This window comes from Pristiophorus japonicus, chromosome 18 (assembly GCF_044704955.1).
Source record: "Pristiophorus japonicus isolate sPriJap1 chromosome 18, sPriJap1.hap1, whole genome shotgun sequence".
Taxonomy (NCBI): domain Eukaryota; kingdom Metazoa; phylum Chordata; class Chondrichthyes; family Pristiophoridae; genus Pristiophorus; species Pristiophorus japonicus.
The window spans coordinates 36,920,622-36,947,153 of NC_091994.1; the positions used below are offsets into that span (position 1 = coordinate 36,920,622).

The following is a 26,532-nucleotide window of genomic DNA, read 5'->3' on the forward strand; positions in this document are numbered from 1 at the left end:
ATCAAACCCTTTGTCCTCCTCTGCTGAGTTCTAAATTTCTCCCAGTCCCCAGGTTCGCTGCTATTTCTGGCCAATTTGTATGCCACTTCCTTGGCTTTAATACTATCCCTGATTTCCCTAGATAGCCACGGTTGAGCCACCTTCCCCTTTTTATTTTTACGCCAGACAGGAATGTACAATTGTTGTACTTCATCCATGCGGTCTCTAAATGTCTGCCATTGCCCATCCACAGTCAACCCCCTAAGTATCATTCGCCAATCTATCCTAGCCAATTCACGCCTCATACCTTCAAAGTTACCCTTCTTTAAGTTCTGGACCATGGTCTCTGAAATTACTGTTTCATTCTCCATCCTAATGCAGAATTCCACCATATTATGGTCACTCTTCCCCAAGGGGCCTCGCACAATGAGATTGCTAATTAATCCTCTCTCATTACACAACACCCAGTCTAAGATGGCCTCCCCCCTAGTTGGTTCCTCAACATATTGGTCTAGAAAACCATCCCTTATGCACTCCAGGAAATCCTCCTCCACCGTATTGCTTCCAGTTTGGCTAGCCCAATCTATGTGCATATTAATTATCTCCCTTCTGGTTGAGAAGAGTATTTATGCAACTTTGATTTTGCTTCTCCCAGTTGTATTCCTATGCTAAGATGGGGCTGTTGATGGTATACGAGGCTGCACCATGTCTGGATAGGATGGGCTTGATGGATCTGATGGTCTTTTTCTGTCATTCTTTTTCACGTATGCTTGTCTGTGAATGTGAGGTAACGAGAGGTTTGGACATGGCTGTGATGTCCAATTGGGAGAATAGCTTGTCAATGCTCGTTGCCTTGATTTACAGCTCACTTGTATGATCATGAATTAATTTCTTTCATTTTTCCCATCTACCTAAAGGGTTTAAATATATTTTTATTCATTCACAGGATGTGGGCATTGCTGGCAAGGCTACATTTATTGCACATCCCTAGTTGCCCTTGATGTTGTAGTGAGCCACCTACTTGATCCGCTGCAGTCTGTCTGTATGGTGAAGCTGCTCTCATAGTGCTGTTAGGTAGGGAATTCCACGATTCTGATCCAGCGACGATGATATATTTCCAAATCAGGATGTTGTGTGACTTGGAGGAGAACTTGGAGGTGATGGTGTTCCCACACATCTATTGCCCTTTTTCTAGATGGTAGAGATCGTCGATTTGGGAGGTGCAGTTGAAGAAGCCTTGGCAAGTTGCTGCAGTGCATCTTGTTGATGGTACATACTGCAGCCGCGTTGTGCTGGTGATGGAAGGAGTGATTGTCTAAGGTGGTGGATGGGGTGCCAATTAACATAAGATAAGAAATAGGAACAGGAGTAGGCCATACGGCCCCTGGAGCCTGCTCCGCCATTCAATAAGATCATAGCTGATCTGATCATGGACTCAGCTCCACTTCCCCGCCCACACCCCATAACCCCTTAACCCCTTAGCGCTCAAGAAACTGTCTGTTTCTGTCTTAAATTTATTCAATGTCCCAGCTTCCACAGCTCTCCGAGGCAGCAAATTCCATAGATTTACAACCCTCTGAGAAGAAATTCCTCCTTATCTCTGTTTTAAATGGGCGGCGCCTTATTCTAAGATCGTGCCCTCTAATTCTAGTCTCCCCCATCAGTGGAAACATCCTCTGCATCCACCTTGTCAACCCCCCTTCATAATCTTATACGTTTCGATAAGATCACCTCTCATTCTTCTGAACTCCAATGAGTAGAGGCTCAACCTTTCCTTATGTCAATCCCTTCATCCCTGGAATCACCCTAGTGAACCTTCTCTGAACTGCCTCCAAAGCAAGTATATCCTTTTGTAAATATGGAAACCAAAACTGTACGCAGTATTCCAGGTGTGGCCTCACCAATACCTTGTATAGCTGTAGCAAGACTTCTCTGCTTTTTATACTCCATCCCCTTTACAATAAAGGCCAAGATACCATTGGCCTTCCTGATCACTTGCTGTACCTGCATACTTTACTTTTGTGTTTCATGCACAAAGACCCCCAGGTCCTGTTGTACTGCAGCACTTTGCAATCTTTCTCCATTTAAATAATAACTTACTCTTTGGGATTTTTTTTTTCTGCCAAAGTGCACGACTTCACAATTTCCAACATTATACTCCATCTGCCAAATTTTTGCCCACTTAGTTAGCCTGTCTGTCCTTTTGCAGATTTTTTGTGTCCTTCTCACAAGTTGCTTTTCCTCCCATCTTTGTATTGTCCCTTCTTTCAAGTCGTTGGGCTTGAGTGTTTTTTGAACAGCACTCATCCAGGCAAGTGGAGGGAGTTCCATCACACTCCTGACTTGTGCCTTGTTGGTGGTGGAAAGGCTTTGGGGAGTCAGGAGGTGAGTCACTCGCTGCAGAATACCCAGCCTCTGACCTGCTCTTGTAGCCACAGCATTTATGTGGCTGGTCCAGTTAAGTTTCTGGTCAACGGTGACTCCCAGAATGTTGGTGGGGGATTTGACGATAGTAATGCTGTTGAATGTTGAGGGGAGGTGATTCGACTCTCTTGAAGATGGTCATTGTTTGGTACTTTTGTGGCACGAATGTTACTTCCACCCTATTGGCCCAAGCCTGGATGTTGTGCTGATCTTGCTGCATGTGGGCACGGACTGCTTCATTATCTGAGGAATTGTGAAGGGAACTTAACATTGCAATCACTAGCGAACATCCCCACTTTTGACCTTTTAAGATGGAGGGAAGGTCATTGATGAAGCAACTGAGGATGGTTTTGTAGGGCATGAATTCGCTCTCCACATGGCGCGTACGAGGTGCGCACTTACTCGTGAAGTCCCCACAAGTTCTGGGTTTGGTATTCGAAGCCCATGCGCCTAAACCCGGAACTTGCGATCTTCCACCGCATCCAAAACTAAATGGTTTCTGTGGGCCCAAGTTTCCACATGATTTGCGCCTGATTTTTAGGAGCAACTGGTGGAGAACGGACTATCTTAGAAATCGCAATTCTCCACATTATTTTTTTCTGCAGTTCTAGTCAGGTAGAACAGTTCTACTTTGGAACAGAATTTTTTCTTCAAAAGGGGGCGTGTCCAACCACTGACGCCTGATTTCAAAGTTTCCACAGTGAAAACGTACTCCAAACTAAAGTAGAATGGAGCAAGTGAAGATTTTTGTAGAACTGAGAAAACCTGTTCTACACATTAAAAAATCAGGCGCGGGTTACAAATTAGGCGCCCAGAACGAGGAGGGGGGGGGAAGGGAACTCATTAAATTCTACAATAAATCCTTATTTATACTTCTACAAATATTATACAAATAAATCCAACCTGAATAAACATTTATAAGCCAAAAAAAGATTAAATAAACCATCTTCCTACCTGTGTGAAAGTGCTTCAGCCAGGGAGAATTCTGCAGCCGTTCGTGCCGCTGAGGGGAGGGAGGGAGGGGGGGGGGGGGGGGGGAAAGCCGTTTGTGTCGCTGAGCGGGAGGGAGGGGGAGAGAGGGGGGGGGGAAAGCGGGTGTCGGGTCGGGTCTGGTCGGGGGCGGGGAAGCAGGGGCTGGCCGTGGGAGGAGCCTTATTCACGCAGCCCCAGTGAGGCCATTCAGCCAGGGCTAGGGGCTGCGTGCTTCGGGCCCCTCTCACACAGTTCGGCGCCTGGAGCTACTGCACTTGCGTGCCGAGTGTAGCGCGCATGTGCAGAGGTCCCGGCACTGTTTTCAGCGCAGGGACTTGGCTCCGCCCCCCCACAGCTCGTGCTGGCTGCGCCGAGGGCCAGAGGACCTGCAAGTAGGTGGAGAATACCAAGGATTTTTTTAGGCGCGAAAAACGGGCGCCCAGCTCGGAGGGGCGCCCGTTTTTTTTCTTGTGGAAACTTGGGCCCTGTGGGTGGTGAGTTGGGCTATTTGCTCATCTCCTGCCCAGCGAATGTCCTTCAAATTCTTACAACTGATAAAAGCAGGTGTAAGGCCTGCTTTTATCTGTGTAATATTTTTAAAGTACAGAAAAATACATTTTAAAAAATAATTTAAACATTTTAAATCCTTTTAAATAAATGAAGTTTATTTTTAGCCCTGTTAAAACAATTTTTTTAATCCTGTTTTTTGTATAAAATATTTAACTAAATTGCATTTTAATTTTTAAATATTGAATGTGTTTTAAAAATGTATTGTGTTTGTGTTTTTGGGGGGATTCCAATTCATACTTTTGGCGAGTTCCAGAAGTATGAATGGGAATACCCCACGTGATCCCAGTGATGTGTACAAAACGCATACGTTCCTGGATGACGTGGGCCGCTCTGCAGGCCTACACATCGAGGCCCAGTACCTCCGGGACCACTAGGTACCTTCGTAGAAATTTATGCAGTCTGAGGCATCCGCCCGCGGGAAACCTCCGACAGCAAATTCTGGGCCAATAATGTTTGATGTGGAGATAAAAGGTTGCTTCTATCAAATGTAAAATTTTTATTGTGATATAAACAATATCTTTAGCATGTAGAAATATACATTTACTGCTTTGAAATCCTTACACTTGTTTTTCCACTGCATAATTAGAAGTGTTTCTGCAGCTTTTCTGAATAAATGCACAGGTCAGCAAGACCATAAAAAAAAAACAAGCGCTAGGGTATATTGGTAGAGGATTTTCGGCAGGTTTGCGACCGGGTTTTCGCCGCGATTTGACCCTCCGCGGCGATAACCTGGTCACAAAGCCCGGGCAGGATCCTTGGGTACCTGTTTGCAGTGGCACTTTCAAGTACCGCTGGGAGAGGTGCGCAGATGTGCAGCGACTCGGATAACGTTTGCATCCGAGTTTCAGCACACTCCCGACCCGTACGCTGTGCCCAGAATAACGACAGGTCAAACCTGTTGGTGCAGTCCTGCCAGCAGCGGTAATTACGAAAACCTGTTTTAAAAAAAAAAAGGTACGTTAAAGTTTTTTTTTTGAAGTGATTAGATAGTTAAGGGTCTTGTAAATTGTTTTTGAATTCCCCCCCCCCGAAGGCCTCACAGCGCTCCCGGCTCAGACTAAAGTTGCCAAAACTCTCATTTTGCGCCATGAATGCTTGTGCAGCGCCTCCCTTACCGATGCGCCCCGGCACAGACGTAAAGGCCTAAGTTCGGCCTAAAAACGGTAGCGCAGCGAAAACGATAAGTTTCACATGTCACTACCGTTTTCGCCAAAAAACCTCGAAAGCCGAAAATCTGGCTCATAGAATTGAATAGGGAAGTTATGCTAAACCTGTATCGAACCTTGGTTAGACCATTCTTGGAGTACTGCGTACAGTTCTGGTTGCCATATTATAAAAAGGATATAGAGGCACTGAAATAGTGCAGAGAAGATTTACAAGGATGATACCAGAAATGCGTATCAGGAAAGGATGAACAGGCTGGGTCTCTTTTCTCTTGAAAATGCGGCTGAGGGGTGACCTAACAGAGGTCTTTAAAATTATGAAAGGTTTTGATAGAGGGGATACAGAGAGAATGTTTCCACTTGTGGGGAAGAGCATAACTAGAGGCCATCAATACAAGATAGTCACGAAGAAATCAAATAGGGAATTCAGAACAAACTTTGCCCAAAAAGTGGTGAGAATGTGGAACCCACTACCAGAGGGAGTGGTTGAAGTGAAATAGTATAGATGCATTTAAGGGGAGGCTGGACAAGCATGTGAGGGAGAATGGTTATGCTGATGGATTTAGATGAGTAAAGACAAGAGGAGGCTCGAGTGGAGCATAAATGCCGGCATGGACTAGTTGGGCTGAATGACCTGATTTCTATGCCGTATATCCGATGTAATCCTGTGTAATTACAGTAATATTACCGATCCTGCTCAAGTGAATATGCCCTGTATTGTGTGGCACAGCTGAGGTGACTGAGAGTAAAGTGGAGTTGCTGCGCCGAGATGTCATTCCTGTGGAAAGACAATGGGCTAGAATTTCGTAACAATCTGCCAGCGCCTGATTGCCAAGATTATCGCCTGCGAAAACGGTTGGGGCGATGATGCATCTCTGCTTGACTCCGGTCCGGATGTGGATTGGGTCTATGATGGATCACGGCCTGCATGTCATCGTAGAGCAGGCGGAGGATGGTAACGTACTTTTGGGGGCACCGAAATGGAGGAGGACGCTCCATAGACTTTCGCGGTTGACAGTGTCAAAGGCCTTTGTAAAGTGGAAGGCGGCCATGTATAAGGCAAATAGTATAGATGCATTTAAGAGGCGGTTAGATAAACATATCTGTGCTGTATACCCTATGTAAAACAGCTATGTAAAACTTCCCCCCCAAAAGAGAAAAAATCCGCCCAGTTAAAAAAAATGGGCGTTGCACCCCGATTCTCAGCGAAAAAGTGGAATTTAGGGTCGATTTTGCGGTTCTTAAAGAAAATGGGCAATAATTTAAAAATTCACTCAAAATTTACCCAAGGCTGCGGATTGGGCCTGGGAGGAGAAAAACACAAAATATTTTTTTCAAAAAACAGAACAAAAAAAATCATTAAAACATTCTCAACTCTTTTAACTTAAATCACTACAACAGAATTTAAAAATAATGAATAAAAAAATCAGTTACTTACCTTTTTCTTGCAGGGCTACTCACCTACTGCCCAGCTCCGTTGATTCTTGTGGGTGTTTTTTACACTTGCCTATAGGTCATCGCTGAGCCAATAATGGCGATCTGTTGTCAATGCACGCCGGCGGTCCGCTCCCCAGCAGTACCTCGAAACTGCCGGCGTAACTCAGCTGGGCAATTTCTCGCCGACCCGGTTATTGCCCAGAAACCGGGCGGTGAGCCAATGCAACTTATAGCCCGCTAAATTTAAAAAAAAAAAAACAGGAATGTTTGACGTGGGAGCTTTAGTCCAGCTATTCTTGCACACCTTTAATAATGGTAATATAGAATTATTAATAGAGGCACAGAGCAGATTGCTGCCTGCTCTCTTAGCGATCGGTAGCATCAATAGACTGTTATGGGTGTAGGGAGAAAATTGCTTTGAGAGAGAGATCCTTTTTGTTTTGTGTCTTATTATAATTTATATGCTAATTTCATTTTGGTTTTGATGTAAATACTATTAGCAGGTGACATCTGTTGGATATTTTTAGAACTAAAATTTTTATCTTTTGAACTATTATCTTATCTGCTCAGGGGGTTTTGGGTAGAACAAAAATAGCAAAAGAAATACTGATTAAGATTTTTTTTACAAAATGAGTATCGTACTGTGGATAATCACTGGAGTGTGCCTGGTGTTTTTTGAAACTGAGTAACGACATATCTAAGTTGACTTATAAAAGTTGAACTTAATTAATTAACCTATCCTAGTAAACCAGCATTCAGATTTTTATGCGAAGGATGATAATTATTCTATTGTCGAGCGTAAGTTTAGATTTTAAAAAAAAGATATACCTAAAATATTGCAAATTGTTGATATTCTCCAAAATGAAGTTGAACTGGCAGAGAACATTGCCAGTTCACATGTTTCCTGCTTGTTTTGTTGCACAAGGTGCCAATTCCTCTGAATTTACAAGCATATGTTGGTAATCTAGAAACGTATCAAATATCTTTTTATATAAAGGTCAGTTGGAGGTGGGGGGAGGGGAAATGATGAAGGACAATGGGGTAGACTCTCCACAGATGTGTCCATATTATGCTGTGAATGCATATAATAGGACATATGTATGACATATGAAAATATTGTACCTGTACAAGATACCACATCCTGGGAGAGTTTTCTTGGAATAAAAATAGAAAATCCTGGAAATACACAGCCGTTCAGGCAGCATTTGTGGACAGAATTAACAGGCCTGAATTTGTGGTCGGAGGCTTTCCTCTGAACCACAATAAATCTACGACTTGCGCTCCTGATCCTCTACACTTATCCCATATGGATCACGTGAGCCAGCCCAACCAATCAGAAAGGGGATTCCTATTATGCTTATGGGGATTCATTTACATATGGAATCCCCATAAGCTTAATCGGAATCACCCCAAAAAATACATGGGCACAACCTTGAAATAAAAAAAATCATTACATGTTTAAAATGAATTAAAATATAATTTCATTGAACATTTAAAACAAAAATTACATTTTTTGAAAAATGAATTTAAACATTTTTTAAAGGACCAAAAATAATGCATTCATTTTACTGGTTTTTGAATGTTAAAATGATTATTAAAGTTTTATTTTAATATTTTCATCCTCACGCCAGTAAAAGGTCAACTTTCACCCCACCAGCCTTCACGTTCAACGGATCATCTTCCACCATTTTCGCCACTTCCAGCATGATCCCACCACCAAACACATCTTCCCCTCCCCTTTCAACATTCTGAAGGGACCACTCCTTCTGCGACACCCTGGTTCAGTCCTCAATCACCCCCAGCACCCCTTCCACTTCCCACTGTACCTTCCCGTGCAAGCACAGGAGATGCAACACCTGCTCTTTTAATCATCTCTCTTCCCACTGTCCAGGGCCCCAAACACTCCTTCTGGGTGAAAGTGATTTACTTGTACTTTCAATTTAGTATACTGTATTCACTTCTCATGTTGTGGTTGGTCTCTACATTGGGGAGGCCAAACGCAGATTGGGTGACCGCTTTGCAGAACATCGGCGTTCAGTCCGTAAGCGTGACCCCAAGCTTTCGGTCACCTGTCACTTTAATTCTTCGCCCCACTCCCACTCGACCTCCTACACTGTTTCAATAAAGCTCGCGGAACAGCTTTAGGCAGTTACAGCCTTCAGGACTCAACGTTGAGTTCAACAATTTCAGATCATTATAAGTGCCCCCATTTTTTTGGACAACAGCTATTGGTAATGATTTTGCTATTCCCATTTACACTTCTAGACCCATCTTTTGTTTCTTTCTGTACTTGTTTCATTACCATCCCCTTTTGATCATCATCATCATCCCTTTTGTCATTTAATCTCACTTGCCTGCACCCTGTCACAAACCTTCCCTTTTGTTCTTTCCTCCCATCCCCTCTTTCCCTGTCTCCATGCTTGCTTGAAATCTATTACATGTCTAATTTTTTCCAGTTCTGACGAAAAGCCATCAACCTGAAATGTTAATTTTGTTTTTCTCTCCACAGATGCTGCCTGACCTGCTGAGTATTTTTGTTTTTATTTCAGATTTCCAGCATTCGCAGTACATTGCTTTTGTAGCAGAGTAGGAAGTCAGTTGGCAAATGTAGTTCATTACAGGGAACTGTGAAGTGGTACTTTTTGAGGAAAAAGAACTGTTGAAAGGAAGTGAAAGAACGGTGATCGAAGGGTGTAGAATTTATACAATAGGCTTGTACACTTGGGAATATGTGCAGTTCTGGCCAAACCCATTTGGCAAGGTTTCAGTCGAATAATACCTGGAATGAGAGATTATGCTGTAATTATAAAGCTCAAAAATTGTGTTTCTTTTCACTAGGAGGTATCTAGTAGAGGCATTAAATTATGAACTATTTTGAAAGGATAAATAGTGATTGTTTTAACTGGTTAACAAATGAGTAGGAAGGAGGCATTGGCTTTGATTTTTATGGGATGGGGGGAGGGGGTTGGTGGTGGCAGTGACTGAAAGGGTCCACGTGAGCCTGGTAGAGTGGGTGGTGCACCCGGACAGTTCGGGGAAGTGAAAGACTAATTTAAATAAAAGTTCCCGGAGTCCTGCCCAACCCGGTGAGATTCACTACTTAGCCGATGGGCGGGAGTTGTAATTTGATGACAGGAGGCCGCAGCAGGGACCCATGGGGAATGGTCCCCGGAAGTCAGTGGGTGGTGGAGTTACAGGATGATCGGGGTGTCGAGGAGGGGTTCCTGCTTGATCTGTGGAAGGCCGGGGCTGGGAATTCCCTGGAGATTGGGGAGGAGGCCAGGGCTGCAGAGGTCCAAGGACTTCTTTGTGGGCCAGCAGGGAGCAGTCGTGCTCCTCCTGGCCCACAAAGCATTCTAAGAGAAGTAATATTTGCAGACTTACTTTGGCCTCTTCTGGCCAGTCAGCACCTCCTACCGCAGTTCTGCTGCCAGGCTGCAGACAGTGCTGGACTTCCCACTGCTTTCAAGTGAAAATTATGTCACATCGTTGCTGTGTATCGGCTTTGACTTTTGTAGGCACCGTCTGTCTTCAGGGGAAGGCTTGTCGATGGTCTGATTTGTGGACAGGAATGCGGCGGGTTGGGGATGATATCGCCATTTTCAATATTTTACCTGCTCACCCGACCCTTTCCTTCCCTATGTGGGTGGGAGGTAAAATGGAGGCCACATATTCGGGGTCATCACGAGAAGGATGAATTGGGAAGTTAGAAGAAATTATTCAACCATGGGTGAAGAGACTATGACATAATTTAAAATGGAATTGGCTAAGTATTTGAAAAGGAAGAATATAAAATGAGAGAAAAGGGCAGAGAAATATGGATTATATTGAACAATTGTGCTTGAGCTCGCATGATATAAGGCAAAGTGGTGGAATAACCTTTTGACTTGTAAATTTTACGATTCCATTTTACTGACCAACCCAAGTGAATATCTTTGCTCCTAAAGATCAGTATCCATGGTATGTGTGGAAGAATTTCATTTTCTTAATTGACTCAGTGTTTGTGCATGTTAGTTTCTGTTGCTCACCGACAAGACTTTTAAGAGCCTGCTGGTTGAGAACAATGAGTATAATTGTGTTTTGTTTTTAAATATCCAAATGCATGCTAGAGGCTATCTTTACTCAACCTGCTAGGACTTGGATCACGAACATGAGGTAACTTGTCTATTTGCCATTTTAAAGTACAACATTGTGTTCTTTTACAGCTCTACGAGCTAGACAGTGATCCAAGAAGGAAAGAATTTTTGGATGACCTTTTCAGTTTCATGCAGAAGAGAGGTAAAGTGTCTTTTTTTCCCCCCCATTTTCTCTTCTCATCTCCTGAAAACACTGACTCATACTGGTTGTTGTCAACCTGACAACACCTCACGTGATTTTTCTTCATGTGAGCCCCTGTACTGTCTGCAGCCACTAAGTGCTGGCAGGCTATTCAACTTTAGTGGGCGCGAGATAAAATGGCAGCCATACAGATCGTGTCTTTACTGAATCAGTGTACACACATGCAATTTCAACAAGAATCTCGTCATATGGAACAATGTTAATTTATTTTGCCATTGTTTTTCTTCCCTAAATGCTCAGAAGCTGAGGTAAATTGTAGCACCACTGTTGTGGCTGAAATTGAGTCACACACAAACTAGGGATTGAACCATGGTGTCAATTTTAAGCTTTTTCAGCATAGTTAAATTACATTTTGAAAGATATTTGATAACTAAAATGTTTAACTTAAAACCTACATGACATACTGCATAAAATGTTTCATCATGTATGCTTAATCAAGTGGTGTGTTAAGAATCCCCAATGTTCATTTTTTTTTGTCAACTTACTTTCTTGTAAACAAAACAAAAAGTATTTGTGGTGATCCTGGTGGTTGCATCAGGTTGGTTACAAACAATCTATTTATAAAGAACAAGGGTACTTCCTACAAGTACCCTTGTTCTGATGCTCTGTCTCTTCCCTTTCAAAACTCAGCATCCCAGGCAGAGCTGCTTTTATATTGTTTTCATTTGGATTTAGGGAGCCTAGCGTCCGTGAGCCAGTTCTTGGTATTTACTCTAGTAAACCTGTTTGTTGTAGCCCGATGGCTGATTCATTAAACTCAGTCTTACCTGGGTCTACTCTTCAGCAGATGGATTAAATAGCATAAACACCAAAAGAAAATTCATGGACATTGAACTCCTGGAATTTAGATTAAAAGAATAATATAAAATCGGCTAGAATCTACTGTAAAAATATTAATCTAAGTTGCAAAATGTTAAAATATCTTGAATAGCTTGGTAAGAAGATAGAATCTCACAATTTCAAAGTTCTATTGTAAAATCCTGGCAGATTGGATCTGTCTACTGTTGTGTTGCCAACTGCACTAGGCTTCTAGCTTCAGGACTTGACCTTGCACGTTTACTGCCCTCTACTCGTAAGATTAGAAATCTTTCAGAACTGTTTTTGTTGGAAAAATGCATCTGATCTGTTCATTGTGATAGGAAAAATTGCGTGTAGTTTTGGTTTCCATATTTATGAAAGGATATACTTGCTTTGGAGGCAGTTCAGAGAAGATTCACTAAGTTGATTCTGTAGATGAAGGGGTTGACTTATGAGGAAAGGTTGAGTAGGTTGGGCCTCTACTCATTAGAATTCAGAAGAATGAGAGTTGATCTTATCGAAACGTATAAGATTATGAGGGGGCTTGACAGGATGGATGCAGAGAGGATGTTTCCACTGATGGGGGAGACTAGAACTCGAGGCCATAATCTTAGAATAAGGGGCCGCCCATTTAAAACTGAGATGAGGAGAAATTTCTTCGGGTTGTAAATCTGTGGAATTCGCTGCCTCAGAGAGCAGTGGAAGCTGGGACATTGAATAAATTTAAGACAGAAATAGACAGTTTCTTAAACGATAAGGGGTTATGGGGAGTGGGCAGGGAAATGGATCTGAGTCCATGATCGGATCTCCTCTTCCTCTTCCTCTTCCTCTTCTTCCTCTTCTCCGTATACGAGAGCCATGGACTCTGTCATAGGTGGGTCAGACATTCACCAAGGGAGGGGATGGGTGGGTCTGGTTTGCTGCACGCTCCTTCTGCTGCCAGCGCTTGACCTCTTCACACTCTCGGCGTTGAGATTCGAAGAGACATCTGGTGATGTTGCACTTTACCAGGGAGGTTTTAAAGGTATCGTTGTAATGTTTCCGCTGCCCACCTTTGGCTCGTTTGCCGCGAAGGAGCTCTGCATAGAGCCTTTGCTTGGAGAGTCTTGTGTCTGGCATGCGAACTATGTGGCCTGCCCAGCGAAGCTGATCGAGTGAGGTCAGTGCTTCAATGCTGGGGATGTTATCCTGGACGAAGACACTGATGTTGGTACGCCTGTCCTCCCAAGGGATTTGCAGGATCTTGCGGAGGCATCGTTAGTGATATCTCCAGCGACTTGGTGTCTTCTGTACATTGTCCATGCCTCTGATCCATACAGGAGGGCGGGTATTACTCTAGCCCTGTAGACCATGAGCTTGGTGGTAGATTTGAGGGCCTATCTTCGGACATTCTTTGCCTCAGGCGGCCGAAGGCTGTACCAGCGCACTGGAGGCGGTGTTGAATCTCCGCATCAATATCTGCTTTTGCTGACGAGGCTCCCGAGGTATGGGAAATGGTCCACGTTGTCGAGGGCCGCACCGTGAATCTTGCTGACTGGGGGGCAGTGCTCTGTGGCGAGGACAGGCTGGTGGAGGACCTTTGTCTTACGGATGATAAGCGTAAGGCCCATACTTTCGTATGCCTCGGTGAATATATCGACTCTATCCTGGAGTTCAGCCTCAGTATGTGCGCAGACGCAGGCATCGTCCGCGTACTGTAGCTCAACAACAGAGGTTGGGGTGATCTTGGACCTGGTCTGGAGGCGGTGTAGGTTAAACAGCTTCCCACTGGTTCTGTAGTTTAGTTCCACTCCAGCAGGGAGCTTGTTTAATGTGAGGTGGAGCATGGCAGCGAGGAAGATTGAGAAGAGGGTTGGAGCGATGACGCAGCCCTGTGTGACCCTGGTCCGGATGTGGATTGGGTCTGTAATGGATCCGTTGGTAAGAATCACGGCCTGCATGTCGTCGTGGAGCAGGCGAAGGATGTTGACAAACTTTTGGGGGCATCCGAAACGGAGGAGGACGCTCCATAGACCCTCACGGTTGACAGTGTCAAAGGCCTTTGTAAGATCGAAAAAGGCCATGTATAAGGGCTGGCGCTGCTCCCTGCATTTTTCCTGCAAAGATCCATGTCTGTTGTGCCCCGTAGGGGATGAAATCCGCTCTGTGATTCCGGGAGGAGATCCTCGGCCACAGGGAGAAGACGGTTGAAGAGAACTCTAGCGACAACTTTCCCAGTGGCTGATAGCAGGGAGATTCCCCTGTAGTTGCCGCAGTCGGACTTGCCCCCCCTTTTTTTAAAGCTGGTCACAATCACTGCATCTCTGAAATCTCCCGGCATGCTCTCCTCCCTCCAGCTGAGAGAGATGAGGTTATGTATTCGCGCCAACAGCGCCTCTCCGCCATACTTCAGCACCTCAGCAGGGATTCCATCCGCACCCGTAGCCTTGTTGTTCTTGAGCTGTTTTATGGCTTTGCCTACCTCGTGCAACGTTGGGGTTTCACTGAGTTGATGGCGGGTTGCATGCTGCGGGATGGAGTCGAGAACACTCGAGTCAAAGGCAGAGTCTCGATTGAGGAGATCTTCGAAGTGCTCCTTCCAGCGGGCCCTGACCGCCTCTGTGTCCTTGATGAGTGTTTCCCCGTTCTTGGCCAGGAGTGGGGTGGGGTCTTGGGAATTTGGATCATAGGTGGCCTTGACTGCAATGAAGAATCCTCGCATATCGTGGCTGTCGACCAGTTGTTGTATCTCCTTTGCTTATTCCATCCACCACCTGTTCTTTAGGTCCCGGGTTTTTTGTTGGACCTCAGCCTTGAGCTGTCTGTAACGTTGCTTTGCTGCTCCCGAATTGGGTTGATGCTTGCTTGTGGCTCAGAAATGCTCTGCGCTTGCGATCTATTAGTGCTTGAATCTCCTGATCTTTTTCTTCAAACCAGTCCTGGTGTTTTCTGGATGAGACCAAGTGCCTCTTCACAGGCACTGGTTATAGAGGCCTGGAGGGCAGACCAAGCGCTATGGGGATTCAGCATCTCAGGGTCATCAAGGCACGACAGACTAGCTGTGAGGCGCTAGCTGTATAGGGCTCTCTTAGCTGGGTCTTTAAGTTCCCCGGCATTGACTTTTTTGCGGCAATGCTTCTGCTGTCCCCTCTGCTTTGGGGCTATGTTAATGTCGCGATGGATCGGATTAGGCAGTGGTCCGTCCAGCAGTCATCAGCTGCTGTCGTGGCGCGGGTGATGCACACATCCTTGCGATCACTGGCTCGGATGATGACCTATTCGAGCAGGTGCCAGTGTTTGGAGCGAGGGTGTTGCCATGATGCCTTGTATTTGTCCCTCTGGCGGAACAGGGTGTTGGTGATGAGTTCATGTTCTAGACATTTTGTCAGGAGTAGAGTACCGCTGGAGTTGGCTTTTCCTACTCCCTCTCTATCAATCACGCCTCCCCAAAGGGCTGTGTCTTTGCCGATCCTGGCATTCAAGTTACCTAGGAGGATCAGTTTGTTGCCCATGGGGACGTGTTACAGGGATGTCCCACGGATGGAATAAAAACCCTCTTTAGCATCATCCGTTGCATCGAGTGTGGGGGCATACGCACTGATGACTGTGGCGCATTGGTTCCGGGACAGGGAAAGATGAAGAGTCATGAGGCATTCGTTAACGCCGCAGTGGGAGTCTTTGAGGCGGTAGACCAGCTCATTTTTGACGGCAAAGCCGACTCCATGAAGGTGGCGTATTTCCTCTGGTTTTCCTTTCCAGAAAAAGGTGTAACCTCCACCTTGTTCCTTGAGTTGGCCTTCCCCTGCTTGCCAGGTCTCGCTTAAGGCGTAGATGTCAAAACGGCTAAGTTCCCGGGTAACTATGGCGGTGCGGCGTTCCGGCCTGTTGCTGTTGGAGTTGTCCACTAGGGTCCTGACGTTCCAGGTCCTGAACTTCATATTAACGAAGTGGAAGCTGCCTTAGCGTGAGTTCTTTTAATGTAGGGTGGCCGCTGCACACCGGCAACCACACGGGCTTAGCTGAGCAAAGGTCTTGGTCCAGTGGCAAGGGGGTCCAAGACGACTGGAGACCAGGCACTACTGTATAAACCTAAATGCCTGCGGCAAGGTGTTGGCCGCAAGCTCGGCGCGGAGTGGCGCCATTGATGGTAGGTGGCCCAAGGCTTGGTTAGGGAGCAGACATTAGGAAGGCCAGCTGTCCGCTGGAGTTCCGAGGGATGTTTTAAAAAGTTTCTTCCAAAGTTTCCAAAGATTTTAAAAGTTTCTCCAAAGGTTTCCGAGTTGTTTAAAAGTTTGAGTTTAAAAGTTTTTCCAAATTGTTTAAAAAATAAAAGTTACTCGGGTTAATTAAAAGTCTTTTTAAAAAAAAAAATTGATTAAAAGTCTTAAATGCAAAACAGTGGTAGGTTACTCCCCTGGTACTGCTCCATGGGCGCCACCAGCCCTCTGTTGTCCTGGACCGGCCCCTGGAGTCCCTTCGGCCGGTTGAGCGCTGGCCACCGGAGACCCTCCGGCCAGTTGAGCGCCTGCCACCATGAGTCGGGAGGTCTGCGACACAGCGAAAAGCCCTGAGGTCGGCTAGTCGGCGAGGCCGAGGTCGGTGAATCGGGAGGTCTGTGGTCCCCAAGTCCCTTCGGCCTGTTCAACACCGGTCCCGACGTCCTGGTTTTGCCGCTAGGTCCGACATCTAAGATAATGCTCGACTGTCAGAATTCGGTGATATTATTAATAACATTTAATATTAACCTAGATGCACATAGTGTTTTAAATACAATTAGAAAGCTTAAAATAGATATGGCAGCCTCTCTGGATGATGTCCACCCGAGGATTCTCGGGGAGCGGCTACAACACCAGCAGCCATAACACCCTGATCGTATTAAATGGTGAAGCAGGCTCAAGGGGCCGTATGGCCTACTCCTGCTCCTATTTCTTATGTTCTTATATTGAGATTTTGTGGCAGTGGTGAATTTAAAGCATACGATGCATATGTGTAACATTAGCACTTGTGATTTGTTTTAACAGTCGTTAATGTTGTTAAATCTTCCTTATTAGCATCTTATGATGAAATATTTTACTAACAAAATACATCTTGCTCTGCTCGGTTTTAAATTGCCAGATGTATATTCTACACCTGCCTACAGCCATTAGAAAATCTGGCTAACAATCCGCAATTGTTAATCCCAAAATGAGCAGTGGAATGTGCTCGCCAGGATTTATGGAAACCTAAAAGAAACTGAGTATACTAGAATGCTGCAGCAGATGGATTAACCAGCATAAATACTAACAGAAAATTCATGGACATTAATAAAAACTAAAGATTTTGAATTCTGCCTGCAAACTAATTGAATCTCAACTGCAGTGACGCATTGTTGTCTTTATAATTTAAATTTTCCTGATCTATAGATATAATTTAAACATTGGCATTTCCTTGGGGAAAATGTCCCATATGACAACTTTTCGGTAACACAACTTTAAATGTGTGATTGTCAGTGTCCCTTGTAACTGTACTCTTTAGGTTTTACTGTTTGCCACAAGTTTTTAATGCATCTATTAGAAATCAACCCACTAGTGGGGGAAAAAAATCCAAAATACAACAGAAAATGTGGGAAAAACGCAATAGTCAGTAAAAATTTGCAACAAGAAAAGACAGTTTATTATGCTTTGGATGTGTGCCCTTCACTGGAACTGAAAAAAAAAATGTTTTCTTTCATAAGGTATAGTATTTTCTATTAATCATCTGCAGATTGTCATTTGTTAAATCTGCAATGATTTAGCAATTTGTCAAGGCTTCAACTAGTGTCCAGTACCTCCTCCCCACCCACCAATGCTCAAATAGCCTGTCAATACTAACTATCTAGGCTTACACATGAGAATGTCTTCTTGGCTGAGGCAGTAGACGGTTCATTGTACGCGCGGGGCCATACTCCAGTAAGATTCAACATTTTCAGAACAGAAAAGGGAGTTGGGAGCAGGAGGGGAGTGCATGGCCTAAGTCTTATACTGCTTTTGTAAACATTCAGAGTGTAAGAAACTGACTTTGTAAATATATATCATTTCTGTTGTTGATTTAAATTGTTTCCATTATTTTGTTAAGCATCTATATTGAGACATGTAATTGCATAATATAGCCCTGGAGAATATCAAGAAGGGGACATAGAAAGTTGGGACAGAAAATTAGGTTTAATGGTAGTGAATGATAAACTAAACATGTAATTCATTTGATTAGAGATAATGAGGAAAAAATTCAGATTTTAGTGACCCAATTAGTAGTGAATCCAAGTACAGTCAGAATGGAATAGAGACCTTATATACACTTCATAAATTGGAAATACACATTCAGACTAGAATGCCTGATGTACATGAGTTGCAATGGCACAGTTTTAGGAAGACTTATGATGTGGGTCATGTGATTCTTATACCATTTGAGCTATTATTAAATATGCCTCTTGTTTTTAGGGACTCCAGTCAATCGAATTCCCATAATGGCTAAGCAGGTTCTGGATCTCTATATGCTCTACGTATTGGTCACTGAGAAAGGGGGCCTAGTGGAAGTCATTAATAAGAAGCTTTGGAGGGAAATTACCAAAGGCCTCAACCTACCCACCTCTATCACAAGTGCTGCCTTTACACTCAGAACTCAGTGAGTTAAAAATGAAAGTTTAAAATGGTGATATTTGCTCGAACGGCTGGGTGCAATTTTAAAACTTGGCAAGCAACTGGCTTATGTATATTTGTAAATGGAAATGTCTTGTATTGTTTTATCACAGTTCTCAAATAATCAATAACCTTTACCATACCGGCCAGCTCTCCAACAGCAGGCAGGGGACCCCAGCCCTCCACCGTTTTCAAAATAAGATGTTGAACTAAGGCCCCATTTGCCCCCTTGGGTGGACATAAAAGTTTCATGAGATTATTTCAAGAGCAGTGGAGTTTTCCCTTGTCCTGACCAATATCCCTCAACGTATATTACTAAGGCAGATTACCCTGGTTATTTATCTCATTGCTGTTTGTGGGACCTTCCTATGCACAAATTGACTGCCACATTTCCCTATTACAACAGTGACCACACTTCAAAAAATAACTTAATTTGCTATGAAGTGCTTTGGGATGTCCTGAAGTTGTGAAAGTATTATATAAATGGGAGTGGTAGCATAGTGGTTATGTTACTAGACTAGTAACCCAGAGTTCAAATCCCACCATGGCAGCTAGGGAATTTAAATTCAGTTAATTAAATAAATCTGGAATAAAAAGCTAGTATCAGTAATGTGACCATGAACCTGTCAGATTGTCGTAAAAACCCATCTGGTTCACAATTGTCCTTTCGGGAAAGAAATCTGCTGTCCTTACCTGGTCTGGCCTATATGTGACTCCAGACTCTCAGCAATGTGGTTGACTCTTAACTGCCCACTGAAATAGCCTAGCAAGCCACTCAGTTGTACACGCCTGCTATGAAAAACAATAATGAGAATAAAACCGGACGGACCACCCGGCATCGACCTTGACACCAGCTTCGGGTGTACACCCAGCCCAGTCGACCCTGCAAAGTCCTCCTCACTAACATCTGGGGACCTGTGCCAAAATTGGGAGAGCTGTCCCACAGACTAGTCAAGCAACAGCCTGATATAGTCGTACTCACAGGATCATACCTTTCAGCTAATGTCCCAGATTCCTCCATCACCATCCCTGGTCCCACCAGCACAGTGCTATACAGTTGGGGGGGAGTGGCCCTGGGAGTCCTCAACATTGACTCCGGACCTCATGAAGTCTTGTGGCTTCAGGTCAAGCATCCCAGGTAAGGACGGCAGATTTCCTTCCCTAAAGGGCAGTAGTGAACCAGATGGGTTTTTACAACAATCTGACAGGTTCATGGTCACCATTACTGATAATGTGAGAGCAAAAGACAAGGCTGAAGCGTTTGCAACTATCTTCACCCAGAAGTGCCAAGTGGTTATCCATATCAGCCTCCTCCTGACGTTCCCACCATCACAGAAGCCCGTATTCAGCCAATTCGATTCACTCCACGTGATGCCAAGAAGCGGCTGAGCTCACTGGATACAGCAAAGGCTATGGGCCCCTCCAACATCCCTGCTGTCGTGCTGAAGACTTGGACTCCAGAACTAGCTGCACCTCTAGTCAAGCTGTTCCAGTACAGTTACAACACTGGCATTTACCTGACGATGTGGAAAACTGCTCATGTATGACCTGTCCACAAAAAGCATCATAAATCTAATCTGGTCAATTTACCACCCCATTGGTCTACTCTCATCAGCAAAGTGCGGGAAGCTGCTGTCGTCCGTGCTGTCAAGGTACTTAGTCACCAATAACCTGCTCACCGATGCTCAGTTCGGGTTCCGCCAGACCCACCCGGCTCCAGGCCTCATTACAACCTTGTTCCAAACATGGACAAATGAACTGAATTCCAGAGATGAGATGAGAGTGACATCAAGGTAGCATTTGACAATGTGGCATCAAGGAACCGTAGTAAAATTGAAGTCAATGGGAATCGAGGGGAAAACTCTCTACTGGCTGCAGTCATACCTTAGCACAAAGGAAGGTGGTTGTAGTTGTTGGAGGTCAAGCATCTCAGCCCCAGGATATCGCTGCAGGAGTTCCTCAGGGCAGTGTCCTAGGCCCAACCATCTTCAGCTGCTTCATCAATAACCTTCCCTCCATCATAAGGTCAGAGTGGGGATGTTCGCTAATGATTGCACAGTGTTCAGTTCCATTCACAACTCGTCAGAAAATGAGCAGTCCATGCCCGAATGCAGCAAGATCTGGATGACATTCAGGCTTGGGCTGATGTGTGGCGCAAATTTTACTTGCCACTTAAGTGCCAGGCAATGACTATCTCCAACAAGCGAGAGTCTAACCACCACCACTTGACATTCAACAGCATTGCCATCACTGAATCCCCCACCATCAACATCCTGGGGTCCACCATTGACCAGAAACTGAACTGGACCAGTTGCTGGGTCAAAATCCTGGAAGTCCCCTTTTTAACAGCACTGTTGGTAGTACCTTCACCACACAGACTGCAGTGGTTCAAGAAGGCGGCTCACCACCACCTTCTCGAGGGCAATTAGAGATAGGCAATAAATGCTGGCCTTGCCAGCGACACCCTCACCCCGTAATGAGAAAAAATGCAAGGTTGTTCATTTTTTATAAATTTGTGTTTTTAAATATTAAATCAATTTTAAAATATTGGTTTAAAAGTGTGTGAATATTGCTTCTAGTTACTTTATTTGATGCTTTGTAGCAGGTTGTTCTTGAAGAATACTATTTAGTGACGACCTAGAATAAGAAAATATTTTTGCGGCTCCTAGTTTTATGTTCATGGTCTTTAAAAGTCCAAATGCAGGTTAATCTTAACTACGTTTCATGCAGTAGAAAACCAATTTATCTTGTATAAACTGTCTTGAGATCTGATCTGGAGCTGTTGGGTGCAGGGAAACCACACTTATTTGCAGGGTTTTCTATGACCCCAGAGGTCACAATTGTAATGTGCATGCATTTGAGGACATAATATCTCTTTGCATTCCCTCACTCAAAATGACATGCACAGGTGATGTAATTTTTTCTGCCTGCTTGCATTGGTAAAAATGAATCTGATCGTGCAGCATAATTGGATTACTGGGGCATTGTGTGCATGTGCATGTGTGTGTGCCACCCCACTGCAATATCCAGCCATTTATTGAGATTTCTTTCCTTCTCTCAACCTAGCATGCCATTAGGACTGATAATCACAGTTTAAAATTTATAATATACTGTAAAGCTGGTTACTTTCACTTGGCTTTATTTTCATGAAGTCCACACAATATATTTTCAGCATGCACATGCTGTGCGTGCAAATTAAATGTGCAAAATTTCCCCATAATTGTCCCAGTGAGCATTTTGGCCCCATTTAAATTTCTCAATTTACAATAATCTGCTTTAATCTCTGCCACTCATGAAAATAAGCACAGCTCCAAGCTTAAATAGGGTTGTAATTGATTTACCTGTTGCTGATTGTAAATGCTATTCCTAAGATTTGCCTGATATTGACAACTGTACCCATATTGTTGGCTCTCCCACAATTGTAATTGTAATGTTCAGACATTTTCTTCAAATACAACAGAACTGCATTCATTTTTGCAGATATATGAAATACCTCTATCCATATGAATGTGAGAAGAGAGGTCTGAGCTCTCCTAATGAACTGCAGGTTGCTATTGATAGCAATCGACGAGAGGGTCGAAGACACAGCTTTGGATCAACCCTTTATAGCTACTCTCCTAGTGGAACATCTTCACTGTTATCCTCTCCCAAATTGCAAGTGCCTACACTAAGTCTAGCAACAACTAATGGCAGCCCTATAAGCCAACTGGTGAAAATAAAGAAAGGTATTAAATTAGATTTTATGTATGATTTACAGCAATTCGCACTTCTAAGATTAAACCCATTGCAAACCTGGTTTTAAATTTGAAATATATACTATTGTACTGATGCACCGCAGCTTCATAATTATTACATACATAGAATGTACAGGCGATTTGGCCCAACAGGTCTGTGCTGGTGTTTATGCTCAACATAAGTTTCTGATCGATCAAACTCTGTTTTGACGCATGGAAAATGTTCCACCCTTTAATTGTGATTGGAATTTCTAGTTTCCTTTCAATACATTGCATTTTCCTTCCTCACATTGTCACTTTTCATCCCTACTCCTCCCCTTCCCTCCTCCTGTTGACTCCTTACTGAAGTAGGTTTCTGCCAGCACTGGTCACCATTTGGTACCTCGCCTCAATGGTCATTTTCTGTGTGTGAGCCCTTGATGGCAAGTTCTGCAGGTTTTCAACCATGGAGAAAATCAGTCTAGTCAATTATAACTTCAACTGATGACTCTCACACATTTCCAGCAGGAAGTCATTAGTTAATGATTAGGAGTGGCAAATTTTTCTGCTCCCTAACCCAAGGGCATTGAGGCTAATTGTAGCACCCTTGCTGCAGCCCCAACTGAGGCTAGCTAATTCTGTACAACCAGGATCCAAGGCTGGGACTTCCTAGTCTGTACAACTCAGCTACTTGCTAGATAAACTCAGTGGTCCATCAGGGAGCCCCAATATGATTAGATTTTGACTAAACTGTAAACGACTTTTGCTCATCAGACATTGGATTTGTGTTCATGTTTTTTTTAAATGATGTAAAATTTGCACTGTGGCAAAAATGGTTGACTTTTAGCACTGTGCAAAAAAAAAGTAATGGACACAACAAAAAGGCAAATTATTTGAAATTGCTTTTTTCTTCTCCTTAAAGGCCCCATAAATACTTCTAGTACACTTGTTTTTTAATTACTTTCTACACTTTTAACACACGGGTGTTGTGGTCTAGTTTTGATGTGTACCATTTGTTTTGCAGAGGAAGATTCAATTATTCCACTAACATTGGGTAGACTTCCTATCTCACTGACTGGTCACCAGGTAGCTGCAGTGCAGGCTGCTGCAGCTCAGGCTGCAGTAGCTGCGCAAGCTGCAGCATTAGATCAGCTGAGAGAGAAGCTGGAGTCTGGAGAGCCTCCAGAGAAGAAGATGGTAGTTGGGATGGATGAGCAGCAGCGGCTGATGCAGCGTGCTATTCAGCAGAATCTACTTGCCATGACAGCCCAGATACCAATGAATATCAGAATCAACAGCCAAGGTATAATGAGCATTTTGATGTATTCTTACTGCACGGGCCGAGAATGTGCAGTGCTAAAGGTGTAATGTATTGAGATAATGGGAACACTCAAGTTTAGAGCTAAGCTTTACTTAAAATGAAAGAAACTGGGGAAGATTACTTTGTTCAGAGTGTACTCATTTTATAGAGAGCAAACAAACCTCCTTCATAATGTTCTGAACTGGTCGGAAGCATTAATCCCATGTACCTCGGAGTAGCAGCATTGGAAATAGCAGGAGCTGCTAGTTTAATCCAGTCTGAGCTGATCTGGTGGATTTGGAGTCTAGAAGCCGCCGTGTTTGCTGAATTCTGTGCATCCCGAGCTGGTAACATTGTTTTCTGGGGTGAGGTGCCTCTGGATCAGCACTTGGGATGGCCAAAAATTGCAGACCTTGTTGTTTTCAATGGAAACATTCTAGAATGCATGGGACACTTTCTGTTTGGGATGTTGCTGAGAAGCTTAGTGGGGGAGGAGATTTTACTGGCATATCTCCCATCAGCTTTTTAAAAGGATGCAACTATTTGTACTAACGGAATGGCAGCCGTTTCTCTGATTGGCTCTCCATTATCACATGACCTATTGCTGATTGGTCCCCTTGGAGGATAAGCCAAACCCTGAAGTTTCTCTGGAATGTGTAAATGGAACCGCCCAGCCTAGTAACATGATCCATTCTGACTTCAGAAGTCAGAGAGGACACATCTCGAACATAAGAGAAGATACATCCCCCAGCCAAAGTCCCTTATCCCTCCCACATCCAAAGTCCCTCACTCCAGTGCAAGTGCTGCCTCCGCCAGCCGATGTCCCTTACACCCCCACCCCCCGGCCATAGATGGGCATTGTGTGCGGATTGTTAACTGGTTTATTGGATATGGTGAATAGTGACAGTGTCGTGACTTCTGGATTTCATCCACTCCAACGATGTCCCTTGTAACACATGCACCGAGCTTTCTGAGAAATCGAGTGTGGATGTAAAGGAGGGTGTTGGAAGAACGTGATTTCTCTTCCGAGTTCCCTCCGATTTCCCCCCCCCCCCAACCCCACTGTGTCTCTCCCTCCTGCCTCCTCCCACCCCACCCCCCCCCACCCACAAGCGCTTTCTCTCTCCTTTCCTCCCCCTCCACCCCCAAAGGCAGTCTCTCTCTCTCTCTCTCTCTCTCTCTCTCTCTCTCTCGCCCCCCTCTTCCCTCCCCTCAAGGTGATCTCGCTCTCTCTCTTTCTCTTCCCCCCCCCCCCCCACAAGGTACGCTCTCTATCTCTTTTTCCCCCCGGCTCGCTCGCTCGCTCTCACTCTCTCTTTCCCCTCACCTCCGGGGCTCGGCAATGTGCAGGTGGCTCGGGGCCCGGTGGCTTGCGGCGGACCCAGGGTGGGGGGTGAAGGGTGAAGGAGAGTCGAGAGGATGCATGCGCAGAAGCGGTTAGTACAAATAGTGACTCCATTTTTCAAAAGTGGTTTTTGGCAGGAACCAAATAGGATGGTTTCATTATTTTTAATGTGTTGTAGTAAATTTTTGCTTATCCAGAAATTAATGTCGTTTATGCATATTTTACATTGTGGTGGTGATTAAGGAGTCAAGGGTAGTGGCAGAGAAAGTAAAACTTAGGTAGTGTTCTGAAAGATGACTCCTGCAGATGAATGAAGTTGATGAGGGTCAATGAAGTGGCAGAAAAAGAGGACCACCAAGAATGGAGCCTTGGTTATATCCCAGGTAACTCTGAGGGGCAGGAGGAAAAGCCATTGAAGGTGATATTATAGCTTTGTTGGGACAGGTAGGGGTGGAATGAAACACAATTGATCACTCCAACAATGAAAGTGACAGGGAAATGGATCATCGAGGAGAAGACCGTAAACAAAGTTGTTGAAATCTGAGGAGCTATCCAGGAGGATACGGGAGTATCACACAACAGTCACTAAAAGGAGGAACTGTAATTTATATAGCATCTTTCATGTCGTTGGGACATTCCAAAGCACGTCACAGCTACCATTTACTTTTTGAAGTGTAGTCATTCTTTCTTTTGTGGGGTAAAAACAGTAAATGAGATAAATAATGAGTTAATCTGTTTTTGGCGATGTTGGTTGAGGGATAAATATTGGTCAGGACACTGGGAGAACTTCACTGCTCTTCGAATAGTGTTACAGCATCTTTTATGTCCACCTGAACAAGCACATGTGGTCTTGTTTAATGTTTTATCTGAAAAACAGCACTTCCTTTGTGCTGCACTGAAAGTGTCAAACTAGATTTTGTGCTGGAGTCCTGCTGGACATTAATGATTTTGACCAGGATAGTCTTGTTATTTCAGGTCATTGCTTGTATCCATTTTTCATGGTGAATTATTAACATTGTTCTGTTTGTTTCCCAGCAGACCGCCAGGAATCCGCATTGAACCTTACCACAAATGGCATGAGCAGTATCAGTATGTCAGTGGAGATCAATGGGGTTGTTTACACAGGTGAATCTGAAGTTTCATGTAGAACAATGGGGCTCTTTAAGGACAGTTTGTGAAATAGAGTAGAAAAAGCATCTTCTTGATCTCTGTTAAATAGGAAGCTGGATTTTCTTTTCTATTTCATACAAAATCTGATAATTTATTATATATTTCAGAGTCTCCCAATATGAGCTGTAGATTAGTTCTCTCTAACCTTGAAGCAAAGTATCTTCTCGGGATGAAAATTGACGAAGAAGTCAACCAGTGTCCTCTACATTTCCTGACTGTCAAGGTCAGAGTTCTGGGGTCTGATAACTTAACCGATCTTTGAGTTGGGAATAGTGCCGGATGACTTGCTCACAGAAATACCGTATGTCACAGTTGTTATATGTGTAATTTTCACAATTGTTAACTTCCAAAGAATTCCTAATGATTTTTGGTGCTAAACATTCTTAAATTACTAAGAAAAGTTTTGTCTCTACTTGGATCAAGTAATCCTTGGTGTCACTATAACTGTTGAGTTCAGCAACACTCATTCAGGATAGGATAGGAATTAGTGTGAGCTGTGGAGAGTCATAAGATTAGTTGTTTTCCTCCTTGCTTTTCTAAGGCTGTTGCATAGAATTACATTGTGTTTGCAGCACAAACTGGGCATTTAGCCCAACATCTGTGTTGGTGTTTCTGCTCCCACTTTATTTACTTCATCTCTCCCTATCTATATATCTTTCTATTCCTTTCTCCCTCGTGTACTTAATCTAGC

At 44.0% G+C, this 26,532-nt stretch overlaps 1 protein-coding gene across 1 annotated transcript in view; it reads left to right on the plus strand.

The window, feature by feature from the left end:
- arid3a (AT-rich interactive domain 3A) overlaps positions 1 to 26,532 on the plus strand; it is a 67,880-nt gene that overhangs the window by 36,842 nt on the left and 4,506 nt on the right. Inside the window, exons 2-6 of the mRNA XM_070859888.1 lie at positions 10,751 to 10,823; positions 18,116 to 18,299; positions 21,794 to 22,038; positions 23,051 to 23,329; positions 25,707 to 25,796. Of these exons, the coding sequence (XP_070715989.1) occupies positions 10,751 to 10,823; positions 18,116 to 18,299; positions 21,794 to 22,038; positions 23,051 to 23,329; positions 25,707 to 25,796 (871 nt within the window). The remainder of the gene's footprint in view (positions 1 to 10,750; positions 10,824 to 18,115; positions 18,300 to 21,793; positions 22,039 to 23,050; positions 23,330 to 25,706; positions 25,797 to 26,532) is intronic.